Here is a 22,217-nt window from a genome sequence, read left to right on the forward strand (position 1 = left end):
CAAAAAGAAGTGATGCTGAGGTCAAAGCAAGTGTAATAGCATTTGTTGCTGAATTTGAAAATATAGGAGGATCACCCTGCATGAATACTCAGAAGCTGTGAAGAGTTTTAATGAACAGAGCCTTATTTCTGTATGACTGTTAGAGGAAATAGTGTATATGAGCATGTGTTTGCATAGCAACTAGGAATCTCCTGTAGGCTTTTTGCACCTCTGTATCTTTCAAATATAGTTTCCTTCAAGGAAAGTAGCTTGGAGCTTATGGAGGAATAAGATACCAAGCACTGGTTAGCAGAGATTTTTAAGTGCTTACTGCTGCAGCATCTTTTTCTATAATTTTAGTATGGCTATTATATCCCCAGAGAATACTTGTGTATTCTCACTGATAATGCGTTCACCAGCCAAACCTACACAGCAAGCGTAATTGCAAAGTTTAACCTTATACAATGTGTATGAGGGAAGTAGTTTGCAACACCTACTCATCACATTTGTAATTCAGGTTTGTAAGTTACAATTTGAGATGTATTGTTCCCTGGAAATAATGCTTATCACAATGATAGTTGAAGTTGCATATATCAGGCATGAAGGATAAATGAAGACAGTTAATATTTTACAAGGTGAAGGAAACAACCTTGAGAACTTTTCATTTATGATTGCTGCTGACATTATGAACTTTCTCAAAAGATAGAGATGTTTCCATTATATATTGATAGACTTCCAGGGCCACAATAGTTAGATGAATTGTCTAAGCTGTGTTTGAAGTGAGTGGCTGATGCAAGGTTTCCTAAGCCGACTATGAGAGAGGTAAGAAGAGAATGTTAGATTGTAGTGAACATGACTGGAATTTCTAGTCTTGAGGAAGGCAAGACAAAAATCAAATTCATTTGAACATGTAAAAGTACATACAAAGGAAATGCTTAGCATTTAGAACATACTGAACAGTAAAGATCGTGCAGATTTGAATTTGTACATGTTTAAGGAATGTACAAATTCTGCAACAATTTTAGTAAGGAGCTTGCCAGCTCCAGTGACAAAACTACTGTAATTTATTACTTCCCCCAGATTCAATAACTTGGATTTTTTTTGTAAATGTTAGTGTCTGTAAACACTATGGATTTTTAAAGTGCAAAGAGAGCAAGAAAAATGTAAAGCTTACTGGAAGCACACAGCATTGCACAGAATGTTCCTTTTTTGCTCTTATAACTAATACATGTATATGCTATTTCTTAAAATCTGTCTAATGTATTGTAAAGTATGCAGTGTAATCATTTGACACAGTTGTTGAAAACTTGGCGCTATCCCATAGCCATATTTGGCTATTTGAATTGTGTATTTGTGGCATTTTTTGCTTTTCCTGAGTTGAACATTAGTTTACATTACATATTAAAGTCCCCTATACTTAAAATATTTCAATAAATAAAAATAATTTTAAAAGTGAAACTGATAAAGCAGCAAAACAGTTGACCAAATTACATGTAAGTAGTGTTTTTAAGAACAATGTACTCTGAAAATGTGTGAGGCAAAGTTAATGTTAACTAGTGTTAATGTTAATTAGTAGTAAGGCCACTGCAGAAAGCAGACTGCATTTTTTTTAAATGTAGCATACTACAGAAAAAAATCCTCTGCATTCTTCAAGGAGACCGTTAATCCCAAAGAAAAGACATAAATGAAATCCTTGCTGAACTAGTAACATAGCCAGAAAAAGATGCAATTCTTTGTTTAAGCACATAATATGCACTGAGAGATTAACTCAGTCCACAAAGCCTGGGGACATTAATCTGAAAAGCCCTTTAGAGACACTTTGGAGAGAAGAGAAACTGTCACAGCAGTAATTGCTAGTGTCCTTTGCTGGTGAATGGCCTGTGAATTTCTTCTATCTCTTCTTGCAGTTCTGCACTGAAATGGAAATAGTACATCCTCGCATCCAGATACATCCCTGATCTGAGAGAGGAGTGATCTCCAGAGAGCTTAATGAGGTTTAGTTCCTAGTCTGGTAAATCTAGATGTGACTCCTTGCTTTGCTCCCCAGACTCCTAGTTGTTTCTGTGGAGGGACAAGCTTTATATGATCAGGAACAAAGAGATCTCTCACATGCATTCTTCTAAAAATCTAAGACAAACAAAAAAACAAAACAAAACACATAATTTGTGTCTTGTACTGACACAAAGTTTCTGAGCAGTATAAGGAAAATCTTTTGGAAAAGATCCCAGGGGAAAAAAAATAAGTGTTTTTTCCTCATAATGAAATGGCAAAGAGTGGATTTAGAGCAGAGGTAGAGCAGTTCTGTTGAGCCTCGTGCTTCCTACAAAGCATGGGGCTCTGCAAAGGTGAGCTCTGCAAAGCCAGCACCGTATGGTTCCAGCTCCGTCTTCCCTCGTCTCCTATAGTGGTATCTGCGGGCTGCGGGTTGGAGGGGTGGGATGGGAAGAGGGGTGCATATCAACCTTCAGTGCAGTAAGTGCTGTTGGGAGGGCCTGCTGCCCTTGGAGCCTCTCCTTCCAACTGCAGCAGAGTCCAGGCAAAGGGAGGCACGCAGCAGGGCTGGGCACATGAATGGCAGCCTTTGGCTGCTTGCTTTGGCTGTCAGGGATCTTGCTTTGTCTCTGTGTGCAAAATAACTGGAGAGGATGCCATCTGGGGACACGGGTGCTCAGCCAGCAGTAGGGTTTTTGAATATTTTTTGTTGTTGTTCATTCTAAAAATGGTCCTAACTGCAAAGCTAAAGGTTTTTGCAGCAGCTGTAGAAATCTACAGTCTTTAGCTCACAGCATAGGTAGCCATCTACATCATGCACTATTCCAGGAGGTGTTGGGCAGCAGCAGAGAACTTTGCCTATGATTGCATAGTTGGTTATCTAACTTGTTTCCTAAAGGCAACATTTAAGGGAAAAAAAATGCACAAATAAGACAAAGTTGTGAAGTTACGTTACTAAATATAAAGTGTAGTGTTTATTTGGTTTAATAACTTGCATGTTTACTATTGATCCTTTACAGGGGCTTTAATTTTGGTTCTGCAATGAGCTGTTTTAAAATGTGGTCTTGTTTCAAGATCTCACTGCTGATTTAAGATTCCTGCTGCCCATTGTCACTTTGTCATTAATTTGTAAGCTTTTGTCCTAAAGGAAACTTGCTGTAGTAGTTTAGCTGAAGATGATTTCCCTTCTGATAAAGTGATATAATGGAAGGTCTTATAACATGTTAAGAGCAGTTAGTACTCAAGAAAGTTTTATCAATTAGTATAAAAATTGTAGACTTTGACTTCATATCACTTTGTCATGAAATACTTTATTAATGGGATAGTAAAATGAAGTTACAAACACTAAGATTTTTCTTTCTGAAAGTTTATAAGAACAGTTGCAATTCATTCTGAGGCCCATATACACAACTGTGTGGTGTTTTTTGGACTAGTTTAACTTTAGAGCAGATCTAATGGTTCTCTATGTTCCAGAGGTTCCATGTACCTTTCATACAACAGGGATTTATCCGACTGCCCTGAGCCAAGCAGTATGTTTGTTCTGTGCTGGAGGAACATTCAGCCTAGTTTAGCTCCAGATGCAGCCTAACTTTGGGAGTAAGGACCTTTGTAATGGTTACTTTATCTTCCTTTGCTGTTAAGGAAACTGAACCATCTTAGAGTATGCTGTTGTAAATAGTTGTCTCATGACAACCAAAAAAGGGATACGTTGTGATGGGAGGCTGGAGGAATGCATTAAGTGGGCATCGCCTGCTGTGGGAATTGCAGGATAATGGTTTTGAACACATTTTCTTGTGAAGTTTCTTCAAACTGCATACAAATTCAGTAACACAGGCTTACCATTCATTAACATAAGTTTTACCATTCTCAAATTGTTAGTTAAAAAAAAAAAAGTTTTTCTCTTTTTTTTTTTTTTTTTTCTGACAAACCACGTACTTTGGGGACTGACCGGACTGTCTAGCTGCTGGCTGCCTCATCTGTGGCTGCTTGCCATCTAGTGGTTTAGATGCATTAATGCCAAAATGGTGTAAGTGGCAAAGCCACTTCCTATTAAAATCATTTAAAGCTGCAGTTTTCTCTCTCTTTTTTTTTTTTTTTTTTTCTTTTATTTCCTAGCTCCCTGTGCTTTGCAGCTGTTTCTGTTTCAACTTTGAGGTGAAACTGTCCAACGAGACATTATCAGTTGTCACTCACTGTTGCCCATGACAGATGCCCAAAAAAGGTTGGACTCTTGCCTACAGTTAGCACACTGATTTCTTCTGTTTTATTATTTGATGATCCCTATTTTTGTCAGAACATGTAGGCATATGCAGAGAACAATGTGAATCCTTACTGCAGTGTTGTTAGATGCTGCATACTTTATGCTCAACTGCACTTTTGTTTCCCTCTGCAGCATATATAGCAACTTGTGAAGGATTTTAATACAACAGTTCAAAGCCTACAGTTCACCACACTATTGGCATCAGCACAAACTGTAACATACTGTCTTTTGATTTCCACTGCCATCATTGCCTCTACTAAGAAAGGCCCAGAGCTTGAGTTATCGTGACATCAACTGCTCCCTGTGAGAACTGTAAAGCTGACTGAAGGAAGGAGCAGTGGAGGAGCCTGAAGTCTCTTCCGTAACACCAAACGTGAGATCATCTTCCTGTCTCTGCCATTGGTCTGATTACTCAAACCAACACAGGCCAGTGTCTTCTCTTTGTCCTCATTGCCCTGTCTTTACAATAACCTTTGTTAGGCACTTTGATGTATGAAATACAAGTTAGCTCTTGCCAATATTAGTACCCCACTTAAGCATTCACAGGATACATTGCTGCGTACATCCACCTCTACGTCATTTCCAGATTGTTTAAAGAATGCTATCAGCAAAGATGACCAAATAAAAGGGTCTGAAAAATGTTGCTCTGAACACCTGGAGTGGTGGGCATAGCATCTCGGAGGAGGGATGGCTGCTGGGGAGACTGCTGCTCTGCATGATCTTGAATTTCATTTGGTTTTCCAGTTTCTCTTAAGATCCCAATTTAAACTGTTGCTGTTTGTATTCTGTCATAAAGTTGAAATCAAGTAGGCCTTTTCCCCTGTGAACACTTTCTAACAGCTGCTGTTAGAATTAAAAAGTTTGGGTTCAACCGGAGAATTGCTAATAAAAATGTTACTGCTCTGAACTGAGCCACGCTCTGGTGGGACGTGTTCTGCACCCTTGACAGCTGTGCTCTTTTTATGTATTGGTGCTGAAATAGTGATCTGAAATTGTCTGGGACACTTCTGATTTATACTGAGAAAGGTCAGTGTATTATTAAATTCAAGTAGGTTCCACTTAGATTGTATTTTTTTTTCTAAGCTTTTTTTTTTTTTTTTTTTTTTTTTTTTTTTTTTAACAGAATTAAGTGTGGTGGTTTTTTTTCCCTCCACTTTTACCTCAGTTTTCATCTTCTCCTTATATCTGCACAACTCGTGGGTTTACTCTTCAGAACGGGCCTGATGGAACCCGCGTGGAGATTTTTCAGAAACCACTGGAAAACCCCCCTTTGTCAGAAAACGCTCTTTAACGGGGCATCTCTTCTCAGCTCTCGGTGCCTGTCACATTATTTATTTTTCAGCGAAATGCCCGCCTGCGAGGCTGGCGGGGAGGGAAGGGAAAGGAGACTTCGGCCCCGGCCCGCCCCGCTCCTCCTGACGGGATCGCGGCGCGACTGCGGCGCCATTTCCTGGCGGCGGCGCCCATGGCCTCGCAGGACGTGCTCAGCCAGACCACCCGGCTGGCCTCCTCCAGCGCCCTGCTGCAGGTGCGCGGCGGCACCGGGCTCCTCCTCCTCATCTTCCTCCTCCTCCTCCTCCTCCTCAGGGGTGCCTGGCGGGAGCCGCCCGAGCCCCAGCCAGCCCTCAGGTGTTTCCTTTCCTTGCCAGGTGCTGTTCCGGGCGGTCACGTTTGGGCTGAACGCCTTCACCCTGCGCCATCTCTCCCGGGAGCTCCTCGGCGTCGTCAACGTGAGGTGAGCCCGGGCCGCGCTCCTGCCTCCCTCCGAGGAGTGCTGGGGGCTCCCAGCACGATCGGGTTCTTTTTTCATTTATTATCGGGTTTTTAAAGTGTTTGGGGGGTGTTGTGGGGCCTCGGGGTTTGTAGGCTGTGGGCTGTGTGTAACTCTGGTTTTTGTTTTCCAGAAAGCCTTGTGTTGTTTTTGTTTGTTTGTTTGTTTGTTTGTTTTTAAAGTCAGTAGTTGTACTGCATGCTTTCAGAAACAGTACGTAATGAAATAATTATTTTTTTTCTTCCTTATCTTTAGGCTAACTCTACTTTATTCAACAGTTCTCTTCCTAGCCAGGGAGGCGTTCCGCAGAGCTTGCTTGAGTGGGAGTACGAAGCGAAACTGGACCAAAACAATTAATCTGTTGTGGCTGACGTAAGATCCTGTTAAAATCTTTTTTCTTTAGAACTTATTTCTTATTCTTGTCTAAGAGCATACAAAACGAAGGGCTGGTTGTGTTTACTGAGGTACCTATTTCACCCTTGAGTGTTTAGTAATCCCAGTCATGTTTCAGGACAGCTGCAGGAAGCGGGTCTGTCTGGTGCTTTATTATTAATGAACTTGGTCTCGGGGCACATAGGAAAGTGTGTCACCAAAGGTATTATCAGGAGCTGTTTATTCCGTTATCCAGCCTGGAGTTTCATCTACGTTGTGGCTGGTAAAGGACAGCTCTGTTACCCAGATATTTAGTCTTTTCTTTCTCTGCCTACTTATTTTGACTCTTTTGTTACTTGATATGTGTTTATGAAGCTGCTTAAGATTTTTTTCCCCTCAAACTATTTTTTTTTTTTTTTAAGTCTTGAATTCTAATACAATTTAATGATGTTGGAAACGTAAATGTCTGTGTTAGGAGGCATGTGAAAGGTTGGAAACAAGCAACAGGAGATAAGTAGGTCCACTTCTTGTAACGGCAGTTCTGTTTCATATCAAAGTGGAATGCTTAAAGTCCATGTGAAGCTGCGGCCAAAGTGCATAATCACCCACTGGAGATAAAGGGATTTTATGGCTAGCTTTTCCCTTCTGGCTCCTGGGCGCACCGTTCGGCTGTGTCCCTTGTCAGATCCAGCAGCTGTGCAGTGACAGGTAGATTGGGAAGTCAATTTTGTCTGAGTGATATGTTGGAGAATTGCCTCTGCAAGACAAAACAGTGATCTTCCATTGGGTTAGATCTGACCCAGGAGCTGGGGGGTTGTGTGTTTTCATCTGCATCCAGGTATATGAGAGAGGGATAGTCTGTTCCAGAGAGCTTTAAATGTGATACCTTAAATTTATTAATTTTCTTCTTTGTAACTTGTTTTAATAAATTTTCTTCTGTTTGACTGCTTTTCAAATGGACATTGCATGATACAGTTATAAATGACCACAGGTGTTTTTTTTTCCTAGAGAAGCATAATTTAAAATGAAGATAGTTTCTTGAATGATCTGAAATGCATCTTAGGAGTTTGTTGTCAATACCTTAGGAATCTAATGATAGGAGGGTCAGATAAGTCCTGCTGCAATGGTGTAAAATTTTCTGTGCTCTGCAATAGGCTGTGAGTTCTTGAAGCACTGTCAGCAGAGAGTAATACTCCTGTGCCTAGCTTTGCTTTTTAGCTGCAGTTGCGAATCCGTGTGGCTTTGAGCTACAGTAGATCACTAAGGTGAAGGCGAGCATTCCCTTCATCTGACTCTGCTGTTGCTCTCTGGAAGACTCAGACCAGCAGCTGGAGCAGTAGCAACTTTATCTGTTACAGCAGGATACACTAAAGCTTGTCTGCAAACCTCTGGTAATCACAGAAGACAGTAAAATTGCACTGTTAAGAGATTTATAGTATTCTACAGGGCGATGCGGGATCAGACTTGAGTCGTACAGAACCAGAAGTGCCAATAGGTGGCCTTATGTTAGGTTCTTCAGTAGACAAAGAGTAGGTCAGGTATATATGTTTTGTGTCTGGTGGAAGAACGCATTGAATTTTCACTCCAAAAAAGAAAAATATATTCATGGTATAGTTAAAATAGAAATGAATTCACCAGGGTATTTTTTTTAATGATGGCAATGCTTAAAATTTTAATTGATTTTTCACATGTTCTTTTTTCTGCTTAATTAACATTTGTATTGACTGTTTTTATGTTAACTTTTTAGAGTCCCTCTCGGTGTTTTTTGGTCTGTTTTCTTGGGCTTAGTCTGGCTACACTTACTTGAAGTACCTGATCCTTCTGTGGTTCCTCATTATCAGGCTGGTGTAGTGGCATTTGGCCTTTCTGCAGTTATTGAGCTTCTGGGAGAACCATTCTGGGTTTTAGCCCAAGCTCATTTGTTTGTAAGACTTAAGGTTAGTAAAGTAGCTAAATACAAAGGTGTGTGTGTGTGAGAGAGAGAGAGAAAATTATTTTTATTGAAAAGATGATGCAAAGCATGTAAAGAAAAAATTCCTGAACTAGATCTTCCTATGTTCAATAACGTAAGAAAGCTATGTACTGTTTAATATTGTATGACTTAATTGTAACGTAGTTTGTTCCTGTTAAAGAAATCGGTTTATTTACAAATTATCAGTTAAATGATCTTGAAATGTATAGTCGTGATTTTAACTGGACGGAGGCACAAATGGCTTCCACAGCTTTGCATTTCAAATGATTGTTGGCATGAACTTGTGATTCACACAAAATTTTTCCCCTTATGTCCTATGCAAAAGACTGGGAAAGTGCAATGGAGGAAGCAAACTGTAAGATGAGAGAAATCAGAGAAGTTGCAATCTAAGGTGGCTGACTCAGCAGAAAAAAATGTGATAGCCTTACTGACTTTCAAAGTCTTATATTTGTACATAAAATGTATGTGAAACTAAAGCATTTTATGCTTCTGTAGGTGGTTGACTTGGCTAAACATTCTCTGTTTTCTCTTTCTTAAAGGTAATTGCTGAAAGCCTTTCGGTCGTGTCAAAATGTGTTTTGACGGTTATTTTAGTAATCCTTTATCCTCAATGGGGCCTTTACATTTTTTCCTTGGCTCAGGTAAGTTTCCTGTGGTCTATCTCTATAAATTCTTAATTCCTCAGAAATAATTATTTGGTGTTAGCTTTGATGTTTAGCCTGGTACATAGCCGGGGAGGTGAGACTGAGTGCTCCTGTGAGGTTTAAGTTGTAAATACGTAGTATTTTGCTGATACTTACTGACTTGACATTTTGATCCCTGTCAGTTTAATGGAGGTGTAAGAAAGCACCCTGTTCTGTCTATAAAGGCATGTTTTGCAAATAGGGTTATTGATTTATATAAGCTTTATATTAACTTTTTTCTAAATCAGTTATGCATTGTAATGCTGAAAGACTGCTCACCACTGGGCAGTATTAAGGTTCAACTTCAGATTCTGCTGTGTAGAAGGATATAATCCTATGTAACCTTTATCACCATATACCACCAACCTATAATGCCACCTTATCAGAAAGTGCTAATTGTGCGTAATATGTACTTGGGTTACAAGTTTGTCCTTGCTACAATGATTAAGGAATATATTTGCACCTTAAAAGTGTTGTGGCCTGTGCAGTCAGTTCACTAGAAAAGAAAATGTGAGCTGCTGCAGACGTGACTCTTTCAGTTTTTGCAGTGACCTGGGTAGATAGCTTATAACTGATGGAAGTGAGAGATGTAGCTGGTAGTCGGTTGTCAACTTTTTTTGACTTTAAAATTGGACTTAACATCATCTTTCTAAAGATGCTGAATAGGGCGTTACTAAAGTTGGCAAAAGACTTGATGTTTACCTATTTTTTTCTTTAATCAAAATCAACAACATTCTTGGTGTGGCTTAGATCAATGTCTTCAGCTAGTTTAAAATTTGATAGGAGTAAAAGCTACTTATTGTGTTCTGTTCTTGCTGAATTTATAATTCCAGCATGTTTTTCCACATGCAATTCTAGCATGTAATTCTGCATTTGTAAGTTAATTTTGTTGTACTGTTTTTCTTTTTTTCTTATCTATCTTTTCAGCTTTTATATACCAGTGTTCTGGTAATGTGCTATATAATTTATTTTGGAATGTTTTTGGGATCTCCTGAAGCAACGAAGAAGTCATTTCCAGTCACTAGAATGAAAGCTCTATTACCTAAAGTGGTGGAAGATGAGGTAGGTTGCACAGTTTATTTCTTTTATTTTAAACCTTTGTTGAGAGAGCCTTGAAATTTATTTTGTGATGGTAGAGTTAAATGAATCATTCTGAGGGTAACTCTGTGCTTCAGGATATATGGCTAGGAGAAAACATTTACATTAAATTCTGTTTATGGTTTGCATGAGTAAAACAGAAAAACATTATGAAACTTGACCCTTTTGTATTTTTAGGAGCTTGTTTATCTTTCAATAGCTTTGTATGAACCATTAATTGGAGATTAAATGTTTACAGTGCTAAGGGGAATGACCTAGTATCAGGTAGGAGACAGAAGAGAAACCAGAACTTCAGCTTTTCCAGAAAATAAGCATGGTAGCGTACAGCAACCTACAGATACTCAGATCTCTGATGTCTTTGTATAAGGAAGTGGGACAAAATAATAATAACAAAAAAAACAAACACAGCAAGGAAGATGTTCTGAAAAGGATTTACATGTTGAGAAGATAAAGGTTGTTCTTCCTTGTGGGATTTCTAAATTACTTACTGCTTTTCAAACTGTCCCTACATCTACTATGAGAGTGAAAGTTATAATGACATGCTTTTTTTTCCCCCTCTCCTCTGTTTTTTTCTGCTAGAGTTTTCTGTAGAAAGATGATTCAAGTCCTTTTGTCTATCTACATGTATAACATTAGTCATTTTCAGCAAAGGAAAAAGTCTTACTTGGCCGGACCAGAGTGATATTTGTGCTTGAGTTTAGTGACATTTTAGATATTAGTAGCTATGACATTGTGGGTTTTCCTCATCAATACAGAGTGGTTAGAGCTAGTGTAATGAACAAACTTTCTATTTTGTATTTCTGCTCTGTAGTTTCTATCATGGTTATTACTTTTCAGTATTTATTTTCTTACAGACTTTCCTTAACTGGAAGGAAGCACGGTTGACTTGGAGCTTCTTCAAACAATCCTTCTTGAAGCAGATTTTGACAGAGGGTAAGGTGTGATGTGTAGGCATGTTGGGGAAGGGTGAGCGAATACCATTTACAAAATTGGGCTGGAGATTGAGATAGCTGGGTGGTGATGTTCAGAGGGTGGCAGCAGCTGATGTTACCTACTCAGATTAAGTTTTGAGGGTTTTCACAACACCTGAACTAGGTCCTGTCCCATTTGACCTTGTCTCTTGAATACTTCATGTTGGAAGTACCTGAATATATACTAGGAAAGACTTAGGGTCTTGTTCTTATGTTCTTTATTTTGAACTTCCAGGTGAACGATATGTGATGACATTTTTGAATGTGTTAAATTTTGGAGATCAGGGTAAGTGTGATGATATTATGGAATGGTCACAGTGTTCTAGTTGGTACTATTCATCTGATTCTGAAAATAATTTACAGCATTTGAAAATAACTTGAAAGCCTCAGATTTCAAAGCCTTTCTGACTTTGAGACATCTTTCAAAGCATGATTGAAAAAAGGAGATAGAATCAAAGAGTGGTTTGGATTGAGGGGGACCTTAAAGATCATCTAATTCCCCAACCATCTGCCATGGGCAGGGACACCTCCCACTATACCATGTTGCTCAGAAAACTTAATTTATCCTGGATTATCCTGCATGTATGGCACCATGTATTTTTTTTTAATTTGTATGAGTAGATACAGAATCAAAGTATCATTAGGGTTGTAAAAGACCTCCAAGATCATCCAAACATACCCATACTACCACTGTCATCGACTAAACCATGTCCCCAGGCACCATGTCCAGCCTTTCCTTAAACACCCCCAGGGATGGTGACTTTACCCAGACAACCTGTTCCAATGCCTGACTGCTCTTTCTGAGAAGTATCTCTTCATTTCTGTCCTAAACCTCCCCTGGCACAACTTGAGGCCACTCCCTCCAGTCCTATCACTGGTTACCTGCGAGAAGAGGCCGACCCCCAGCTCCCCACAGCTTCCTTTCAGGGAGCTGCAGAGAGCAATGAGGTCTGCCCTGAGCCTCCTCTTCTCCAGACCAAACACCCCCAGTGCCCTCAGCCGCTGCCCGTAGGACTTGTGTCCCAGGCCCTGCAGCAGCTTCGCAGCCCTTCTCTGGCCACGCTCCAGGGCCTCGATGTCCTTCTGGTAGTGAGGGGCCCAAAGCTGAACCCAGCACTCGAGGTGCGGCCTCACCAGAGCAGAGCCCAGGGGGACGATCACCTCCCTGGTGTGCTGGCTGCACTACTCCTGACACAGCCAGGATGCCGTTGGCCTTCTTGGCCACCTGGGCACACTGCTGGCTCGTGTCCAGGTGAGCATCAGCCAGCACCCCCAGAGCCTTTTCCTCTGCACAGCTTTCCAGCCACTCTGCCCCCAGCCTGTAGCCCTGCATGGGGTTGTTGTGGCCAAAGTGAAGGACCTAATACTTGGTTTTAAATTCATCATTATGGCATAGTATCTGATACATTACAGTTGTCTGTCTCTTCATTTTTTATTTTTTTTTTCTGTTTTGTCTTCCTCTCGAATCTGTCAGACATTACAGCAGAAGCGTTGTTTGTAGCAGTACTTCTCAAAACTGAGTTGTTTTCCATAAAAGAACTCGGTGTCATTACAGAGTAATGTGTGGCAGTAGCGGTTCAGATGACTGCATTGGCAGCACCTTGGGTCTTTCAGCTTGGGAAGGAAAATAGGCTATAATTGTTGGCCCAATGTTAGAAGTTTTTTGGCAAGTTTGAATTACTTTTAATTGCTGGCAGAAGTATGTTCCCCCATAAGTACTGGCTGTATGTGCTTGCCACTAGTAAGTGCAGCCACTCTAATCCTCCTCCTCGGAGGAACAAATGTGCTGCCTCTTACTCAAGAGTCTTAAAAAGAGTAAAAGAGCAATGAGAGCAAAGTCACTTGCATGCTCAAAATGTTAGGAAACATTGATTCTGAGTCCTATGAAATCAGTCAGAACTTGATTTCAATGTGAGCTTGTAAAGCATTTATCCATATGCCCAACTTGCTGTGCTCTCAGTGTGTTACAGTAACACATATCTGAGCGGGTTTGGAGCAGTGCTCAGTGTCTTGATGAGGATAGAAGTGGTAGTAAAATGTTACGTAGGGTTTCTTGTCCACCTCAATGAAAACAGAAAGAGAGAAAGAAAGAAAAAACATTAAAAATGGATTCTTTCTCTTCCTTTATACCAGTAAAATCCGTATCTTTCTGTCCCCAGTCAGTGAAGCGATTTTCTTTCATCAGAATCTTTGAACTTCCTGTACAATACAAATTTGGAATGTGTTTGGTGCTGTTACCAAATTCTTGTTCTAGCTTTGCCATCTGTCTGTGGGCAAGACGTCTAATTTGGAGCTGGGCTTGCTGTGACTGTCAGAAGAGTTTTGGGAACACAGCTGTAATGTTGCACTAAGTTCCACTTGTGTTCTCTTTGTTCAGTGGAAACATTAAATTGGAATGCGTATCGCTGTTAAAGACTTGGAATTGAAATGTCTTAAATTACAGGATGCTGTTATCTTTTGTTTTTAAAGGTGTATATGATATTGTGAATAATCTTGGTTCACTGGTGGCCAGGTTCATCTTTTTGCCTATCGAAGAGAGTTTTTATGTCTTTTTTGCTAAGGTGTTGGAAAGAGGGAAGAATGTAAAGGATCAGAAGCAGGTATGGTTTTTTTTTTTGGTTTAATTGCATGTCAAATGCTTGCTTTTGTTACAGGAGTGTGCATTTAAACTGAGTATGAAGGCTTAAAGTAAAAAAACATGTAAAATAAAAAACTATAGTCTTTGAGTATAAAGACTTAAAATTGAAAGTAAGTTGGAGAATATGTCAAGGGAGGTTGTACCAAAAAAAAAAAAAAAAAAGACTAGGTAAAAAGCCAGTGAAATATAAGTTCAGATGTGCAGTGGCATAGTACTGCATTGCATTATAACTAGAGTTAACATCATCTGCTTTGAACAATGTGGTGTAAACACTTGTGTATTTCTAGATGCACTTAGGCAGTTATTGTAGATTAAATCATGAAAGCATGCTTTTTGCAGCAAGTGCTGTTTTAAAATATTTGACTGACTTGTAGATGTGTTTTGCTCATAAGTATTAAGGAGTAGTGCTTCCAAAGAGTGCAATTCTAGGAAGAGAATTGTATTTTACTTGAGCTTCAGGATCACTTGTGGTGTAATGATGAATGTTGAACAACAGGTTTCGGTATGCTCTAAGTAAGAAATTCTCAGTCAGGTGTGAGGGTCACACAGTTGAACAATTCCTGTGCCTCAGATCATGGGTAGGCTAAACAAAGGTGCACCTATTTGTGTGCTTGATATTTTAGAGGTAGTGTGCTGTGTGTATGTATACAGCATAACTGGTAAAAACGTTTGACTTCTCTCTGTTGTCAGCTGTATCTTAGGAGGTGGCAGAACTGACAAGTTGCTTGTTCTGGTGTGACAGATCTGCATTCCCATGCAGCAGTCAAAATCTGACCTTTCTGCTGGTTCAGACTGCAGCCTTGGGCAAACACCCTTCTTTTCTTTGCCTGAGCTTAGTTCTTACTGTTTAAGGAAACAGCAGTGGGCACCCATTCAGCAGGCACGTTGGTGACTTATGGTTGTTTAGATTTTTGAATGCATAAAACACAGAATAATAAATAGTTGAGCACTGTTGGAAGTTAGGACCGTGTGTACAGATAAATCAATACCAAATGATAGTTTTGACACCTTTTTACAGTGTGCAGTTTTTTTTCCATGGAATAGTTTTGCTTTGTCAAAGTAATTGTTATGCTATTCTGATCCATGTAAATGACTGCCTTTTTTTTTTCAGGATGACATTGCTATGGCTGCAAATGTATTGGAACTGCTGTTGAAACTTGTGCTTCTGATTGGCCTTACCATCACTGTTTTTGGATATGCCTTTTCTCAGCTGGCTCTAGATATTTACGGAGGCTCAATGCTCAGTTCTGGAACAGGTAAAGAGGGTAGAGCTGGCAACCAAGCCATTCTTTATAAACAAAAACTGCAGCTCAGCTATTATGAATTCTTGGGTAAATCAGCTGATCTTTTTGAGAAAGATCATCTCAGATTAAAAGAAGCTTATAATTCTGAGTTGTATTGCACATTTTGAACTGAATAGCACTGGTATGTTGTCACCTGGCCTTATTTTGGCTAAACTGTTTCATTTCTTTATCCTGTTGTAGATGCTTAAATTCAGAATATTCTGACTGTAGCATTCTAGCTTGTGAAGTTGCTTTTGAAGCAACTCTTACGGAAGCTGGAATGTTGCTGAACAGTGGTATTAACCGGATGTGGAGACTTACTGGGAAGGAGGAATAAAGAAATTTTTTTCATGTCTTGTGCATTCACTTGTAGTCATGTCGTATCATATAATGAGGATTGTGTTGCTGTGAAATGCCTTCCATTTCATTCTGAACTGTCTGGTGTATCTGACTTTCTTAGTAGTCCTGATGTTGTTGGTAAAGTTGAAGCTGATCACTGCTGTGTTGCTTTCATGAATAATTAATGCAGCATCCCTTGTAAGATTGCTTTGTGTGGATTGCACAATGGATAAAATTAAATCAGGACACACAATTACTTAGATAATGGATATAGCTTGCAGAAAAAAACTGTTGGTGTGGGCTTTGCCTATGTATATAAGCAGTGCTTCAGAATTACAGCTTTTTAATAATAATTTGCTTTCATGACCTGTTAGTTGCTCTTTACAGATTTTTTTTTCTGTAAAACTCCCACTGAAATGAATTTCTTAGCTTGTCCAAATCCAGAACGTGATCCCGTTGCAGTAGCATCTGTACATATGTACTCACCTTATGTTGAAATGTGCTGAGGAGCTCTAAGAGAAGTATGATTAGGCTTGGATGCGAATCTGGTCTCTCAGAAGCTGTGGGACCATCTTATTTGTGGATATATTCTTTTGGATTTTTTTCTGAGTGCTTCCTAGTCTAATGCTTTTATGTATGCCTGAAAACACTGTCAGCAGCTCTACCCTGCGTGTCTGCAGTGGGTTTACTGCTCACTGGACAGTGACTGAAGTGGGAGGAGACGTGATAGGAACTACATTGCTGCTGTTGAGCTAGCTCTCAAGAAGGAATATTAAGGGATACACTAGAGCCTGTTAAAAACCGTGGGAATAATGTTCCCAGTGTTAAAACTAGTTGCAAAAGGACAATAACATTATTTCAAAGACCGAATGAGAATTTTGAAGTCGTATATAAATTACCTCTGACGTGTAAAATCGGAATATCTTTTGTCTAGCACTGTTTTGAATATGTTAAACAGCCCTCTAGGTTTTTTTATGCTGTTGTATTCAAAACATACTTATTGCCTTGAGAACCTCACATTATTGAATTCATTTCCACCAATTTCTGTACAAAGGAAGACTTGGATTATAATGTTAATTTTAATTTGGTAGGGAATCCCGTTCAATAAAATATCACTTTGGTAATGGAGATCTTTTCTGTTACCATAACTGCTACACCCTTGTGTTCTGGATTTGTTTTTATTTTGTCTTGTTTTTTTTCTGTTCATGTTGTTGTGAAGATATCTAAACCAGAAGCATGTTCAAATGAATTTAAAAGTTTCCATTATCATCAACAATAACATCACAACTTTTTATCTTATCAACAAGTGTAAAAAATACATCTCTTCGTAAAAAGAAATAATCGATCATTTAAATGATTTTTTTTTTAGGTCCAAATCTCCTCCGGTGTTACTCTTTATATGTCCTGTTTCTTGCTATCAATGGAGTAACAGAATGTTTTACGTTTGCTTTGATGTGCAAAGAAGAGGTAGACAGGTAAGTAGCAGAGTCCCCAGAATGTTCCTGTAATTAATCTGTGTACGGTATGCTTAGAGGACAGTTGTTCTGCTTGGGTATGTGCTTAGAAGCACATCCCTGCTGCCCCAAGAGCCAATTTCTTTTTGCAACCATTAAGAACTCTGTTCCTGTCTTGTGCCAGGTGCAACAGAGGGGCAAGGACACACATGCTAGTTTTGTTTTTTATGTGTTTCTTAATGAACGTTGTCTTAATATCAGTTTATCGTGACTGGATAAAGAGCTTGGTGCATTTGAAACCAGTGTAAAAATGCCTTGCCCCCGCAGAAACCCAAACTCCTTATTTAGGTGCTGGTATGCAGATTTAGACAGCTTTAGTAAATGTTTAAATGTTGGGGTAAAAAGGTCAGAAATCAATAAATAAAAATGTTCAATCATCTTTTGGTAGATGACTAACTTGGAAAGTAATTTAAATGTGAAGTCTTACTTATCATACATAAGCATCTAAAGTTTTAGCTTTTAAGGCAGACTATCATTTAAAACTTGCAACTGTTAAAATTTTTCATGTACAGTTACTATATATCAATTATACTTCTGAATGAATCTAATTTGTACATCTGAATTCAGGTTTATCTACTTTAAACAGGAAGTTGGACTAGATGACTTCCTGAGATCCCTTCCAGCCTGCGTTATTTCTTGATTCTGTGTTCATCCTAGCATATTGATGTTGCAGCCTGGTGGCCTCCCCTCTGCTACCATTAGGCTTTTTTCCCTCTGTAGCAGCTGTCCATTAAAAGACCATACCAAATCAAATAAGTATTTTTTAAGAAGTCATTTAATTAACGAGGTCTGTTTTCCATAAAGAAATATCATTTTAGACTAGCAATGCTGCTGTCATAACCTAGAACTTTGCTTCAAAAGCACTGTTTGGACAGAAACTAAGTAAGTGTCATCTTGCTGAGTATTCTTTTTCTTTGATACCTAATATAAAATAGTAAAAAATCCTTAGGTTTTCATGTTACTAATTGTTACAGAGTTTGACTTTCTGAAATGAGTATGCAGCTGAATAGTACAATTGAATTTATTTAACATCATGTAGTTCTTGGTTTAGTTTCCTTGATGTATTTTCTGTTCTTTCAGTCATTTTTTCTTTTTTCTCAAATTTTTCTTCTGTTTCAAGATGAGAGAATTTGTTCCTTATTTTACTAAATTGTAGGACTTTTATTTTTCAAAGATACATTTAGTAAATACTGTAACTGTATACATAGTTCGAATTGTTTTTTCTTCCTAGGTACAATTTTGTTATGCTGGCCTTGTCCTTCACGTTCCTGTGCATCTCCTACTTCTTGACCCACTGGCATGGCAGTGTAGGCTTTATCCTTGCAAACTGCTTTAATATGGGTATTCGAATTGCTCACAGCACCCACTATATCTATGATTACTTCAAGGAAAGCACTTACAGACCTTTGACAGGCTTGCTTCCTTCACCAGTTTTGATACTCGTTTATGTCGTAAGTGGAGTAATTACTGTTTTTTCAGAGGTAAGTGTCTTTCTCAGACCTTTCTTTCACTGTGAAAGCAAATATCAGATGACTTTTGTTTCCACGAGCAGAGAAATATCACTAGCAAAAAAGGCTTATAGGCTAGGAGTCTTCCATTACCAGCTTGCAAGGCTGCTTATATCTATTAAAAGATTAAACAAATACATGAGGTTATATTGAACTTCATGTGTGTATCTGATGCACCTCCAGGTGGCAGAGGACTATCTCTCTGACAAGTAAAATAAAATTTAACGCATTTCTGCTATCTGTACGTAAATCCATATCCTCGGTTCTTAGTAGCTGAAAAACTGTTGTCAAAAATTCAGTACTAAAAAACAAGAGAAAATTGCTAAAAGCAGTATTCAGTATTGCATGTATTCAGATTATAGCATGGTAATAGCACAGACTAGTTATTACAGAGATGGTAGCATTCCAGTATTCAAAAATTTGACAAATGGAAAATCGTTTATGCCTTAGAAAGGAGAGCTTTTGTTGGCTTGGGAGGTTTCCTTTTTTTTTTTTTTTTTTTTTGAAAAATAGCACAATGCATTATTGTAAAACGTCAGACTTGTGTGGATAGCATCCACCCAAATATCCATGCAGAGTTTTCCTGGTAAATTAACTTGCTTCTGTGTGGTAAATAACTTCAGCGTTTACTACGTATATACAGAATACTCATTTTCAGGAATTTTACAGTTGTTTGTTTTTGTGTTCTTAAGAAAGCAAATGTTGTGACTACTAAAATAATTTGTAGGATGAGTGCACGCAGCAAATCTTTCTTGCATCTACTTGCAGTGCTCACCTTGATGGTGGTGTTAGCGTTGTCAAGAGAGGTGTTGGACTTTATTGTTTATTGCAACAGTTTATCTACCTTGTACTGACTAGTTTTCGCAATTGCTTGTTTCCTTTGTTTTAGGTATTCTTCTGCTGTGATAAGGGTTGGATGGCAAGGCTGATTCACATCAGCATTGGGGCTGTGTGCTTTGCAGCAACCATCATTACCATGTTCTGCATGGAGACCAAGCTGGTTCACTTTGTCAGAAGCCAGTTCCTCTCCCGATATATGAAGAAAGGAACATGAAACACTTCTGTGCAAAACAATTCTCTTACGTGCTGGCAGTGAAGGGCTGTGTCTGTTGCATAGATCTGTGTGGAAAAAGGTTTCCACCTGAGTTTGTTGGAAGCATTGATACTGGAATAGCGATGTAGATGGTTGCTATTTGAATATTATTTCTTCTAAACTGGCCAGTACAGTGAAAGGGCTGACTAATTTCCTCTTCATGCATCGTTTGTTTCAAGCTTTTCTTCAAAGAGCCTCTTTGGTGATGAAGGTCTATGATACACCCTTCTGACATAACCTAGTTGCCAGACGTAATGTAGGGAGCTTCCCTTCTTACCAATAGGGAGTACATATATGAAGGTATTTTATGGCTTACATTTAATTAAGATGTAATTAAGAATGACCTTAGCGAGCACGGTGGGCTGTTTAACTCGTTAGAAAAGGAATGGTCTGACATAAATAAAAAACAAAACACTGGAGCAAGGACCAATAGCAACTATTACCAAATACCAATAACCATGTTACCAAAATAGAATGTAATGCGGTGCAGAGAAATCTGAGTTACCAGTGTCCTGATGGATAAAGCATTAAACAGAAAGTTCCAACGCTTGCAGATAAGTTAATAGAATACACAGCATGTGTCCAAGGTAGCTATGTAAGATTACTTCCTTCAGCGTCATTTATTTAATGATGGTATTAATTAACTTGTCAAAAATACTCCGAAGCTTTAACTAAAAAAATATATATATATATATATGTTTTTGAGCACTGGTTAAACAGGTCTGAAGTGCAACCATGCTGAAGTTCCAGAAGGTTGAGTTAAACACAATTTCTTTCACTCCATTGGTTTTTGTTTTTGAGATTTTCAATGCAAGTACGAACAAATATGTCTTAGTAAAAAAGACTTCTGCTTTTCTCCAAAACTGAATGTTAAATGTTTAATAAGATGCCTCTCAAGGATCTGTGCATATGCTTCTGTTTTTGGATAGAAAGTGCTGCTTCTTGCAAAGAGATTTTTTTATCTTGATCCTTTACATGTTCAGTCTTACCTTTTATATTCATTTTTTTTTTTACTTAAATTATGGAAAACTTGGATGCTTAGAAACTTTAAAATGATGCGTTAGGTTACTGATATGTTTTTGCCAAATGTTTATTTTGTTGCTGGTCTAAGACTTGACTTGGCAGTTTCCGAATGTACAAGTATTGCGTTTATAACGATCAGCGTTCCTTTGTGGTGTCTGAACGGACCAGAAATGTCAAGTGCTCTCAGACATGCAGTCTGAAGATTTTAGTTTAATTACATAGCAACTCTGCAGATCCGGAGACAGCTTTTAAAAATACTGCACTGTAATGGCATTGTGGAGTTCATGCTGGTAGTCATAGCTCTAGTGTCAGTGTCTTCAGTTTGGTGCTGTTAGAGACATTTTGTAAACTGTAATTTTCACACAGAGGGTATCACCAGAGTTAAATTTATATGAGATTTAGTGATAGAAAATTTATCTCAGAGAAACCAAAATACAACAGTAGAAGGAGAAGAAAAGTGTGCTACTCAGTGGATGGTGGTGTTTCCATGGCCTCGATGGAAGGTAGTAGATAGAGATTTGCTGGTTCTTCTGAAGTTGTTATGAAATTTGTTTAAATAAACTTGAAAGCAGTTTGTCCTGTTATGTGAATTTGCTATTTGTTTGCCTTTAAATTTGTTCTCTTTTGAGTTGTCTTGCAGCTTTTTTCATTTTTCTATCACATATGGAGTTTATGACGTGCAGCTCCGTACATTGCAAGGGCTTGGGTCTCTTTCCTTTGACGTCTTAATTCATAATTTAAAAAAAAGTTGCACTTATATGCTCTTTTTACGGTCTTTTTCTGCACAACTCTGGGACCTTATTGTGGGAATACCTCAAATCTGCATGGTGAATTATAACTGCTTCCTAGAATGAGAGATTTTGTGTAGCCCTGCACATGATGTGCTTTGGAGATGGAAGGAGTTCTAAAGCAAAATGAACTTGAAGTCTTGCTGTGTCTTATGATCCCAGCTGTACAGTGGTAGTACTTCTACTACTAATACTGTCATAAATAGGGTGATGTGGGGTCTCACTGCTCAAACAGTATGCTGCCCAGTCTTGTAAATCTTGTTTCCCATAGATGCTGTGTATGAACTAAAGGGAATTTATATATTTTTTTAATTATTTTGATTTTATATTGATATGGCTTATCGGTATCTCTTCTTGACAAGTGAAAATAGAATTTCATATATCAAGGAGACATCTATGGTCGCTTAGTCATTGTTCATTTGCAAATTAAGGATACATTCCTATTTAGGCTTGATCTTTAGCAATTAAGTGGGTGTTTTTTATTGTGTTTTATGTGGCAGGAAACCTAAGGAGTGACAGGACTTATAGACCTACAGAGCTGTCTCCTGGTTTCTTATTTATCTTTGTGATCCTTAATGTGAAAGCTGTTAATTGCTTTATAAAGAAGCAAACATCGTTAAACAATGTTGGGATTGAACTTGACTTGTTGATGCTTCCTTCTGTCAAACGCACAGTAGGATTTTTGTAAGTTTCGTGACTTACAAAGCTGTTTTGCAGAGTTTGTCTGAAATACTTTAGTTTAAGCAAGAGGAGGATTAAACTGTTTTTATTCTGAGAAAAAATTGATTTCATGCTTCATGTGACGTGGTTCTTTAGTACTTGGATGAATGACACTCAGACAACTGTAATATCCAATGGCTATACAGTAGGATAACAAATAAAGTTTATTTCCCGTATGTTTTGTCTTTCTCTTGCTGTTGCAGGCTTACTGGA

The 22,217-nt window shown here is 38.6% G+C and overlaps 1 protein-coding gene across 1 annotated transcript; it reads left to right on the forward strand.

Annotated features, from left to right (window-relative positions):
- Positions 1–5,538: 5,538 nt before the first annotated feature.
- On the forward strand, positions 5,539–22,180 carry RFT1 (RFT1 homolog). Its single transcript, XM_068694823.1, has 13 exons — positions 5,539–5,759; positions 5,881–5,966; positions 6,258–6,374; positions 8,122–8,311; positions 8,886–8,987; positions 9,957–10,091; positions 10,982–11,060; positions 11,334–11,384; positions 13,568–13,698; positions 14,848–14,992; positions 16,728–16,833; positions 18,104–18,353; positions 19,270–22,180. The coding sequence occupies exons 1-13, from the start codon at positions 5,697–5,699 to the stop codon at positions 19,432–19,434; spliced, it is 1,620 nt and encodes a 539-aa protein (XP_068550924.1). The 5' UTR covers positions 5,539–5,696; the 3' UTR covers positions 19,435–22,180.
- The last annotated feature ends 37 nt before the right edge of the window (positions 22,181–22,217 follow it).

The sequence above is a fragment of the Anas acuta genome, chromosome 11 (genome assembly GCF_963932015.1).
Source record: "Anas acuta chromosome 11, bAnaAcu1.1, whole genome shotgun sequence".
Classification (NCBI taxonomy): domain Eukaryota; kingdom Metazoa; phylum Chordata; class Aves; order Anseriformes; family Anatidae; genus Anas; species Anas acuta.

What these genes read in the sequence shown, in the direction of transcription:
- RFT1 (XM_068694823.1), top strand. Translation starts at nt 5,697, where the DNA reads ATGGCCTCGCAGGACGTGCTCAGCCAGACCACCCGGCTGGCCTCCTCC. An exon ending in ACATTTTTTCCTTGGCTCAG is followed by an intron (nt 8,988 to 9,956) that starts GTAAGTTTCCTG and finishes CTATCTTTTCAG; the next exon opens with CTTTTATATACCAGTGTTCT. An exon ending in CTAAAGTGGTGGAAGATGAG is followed by an intron (nt 10,092 to 10,981) that starts GTAGGTTGCACA and finishes ATTTTCTTACAG; the next exon opens with ACTTTCCTTAACTGGAAGGA.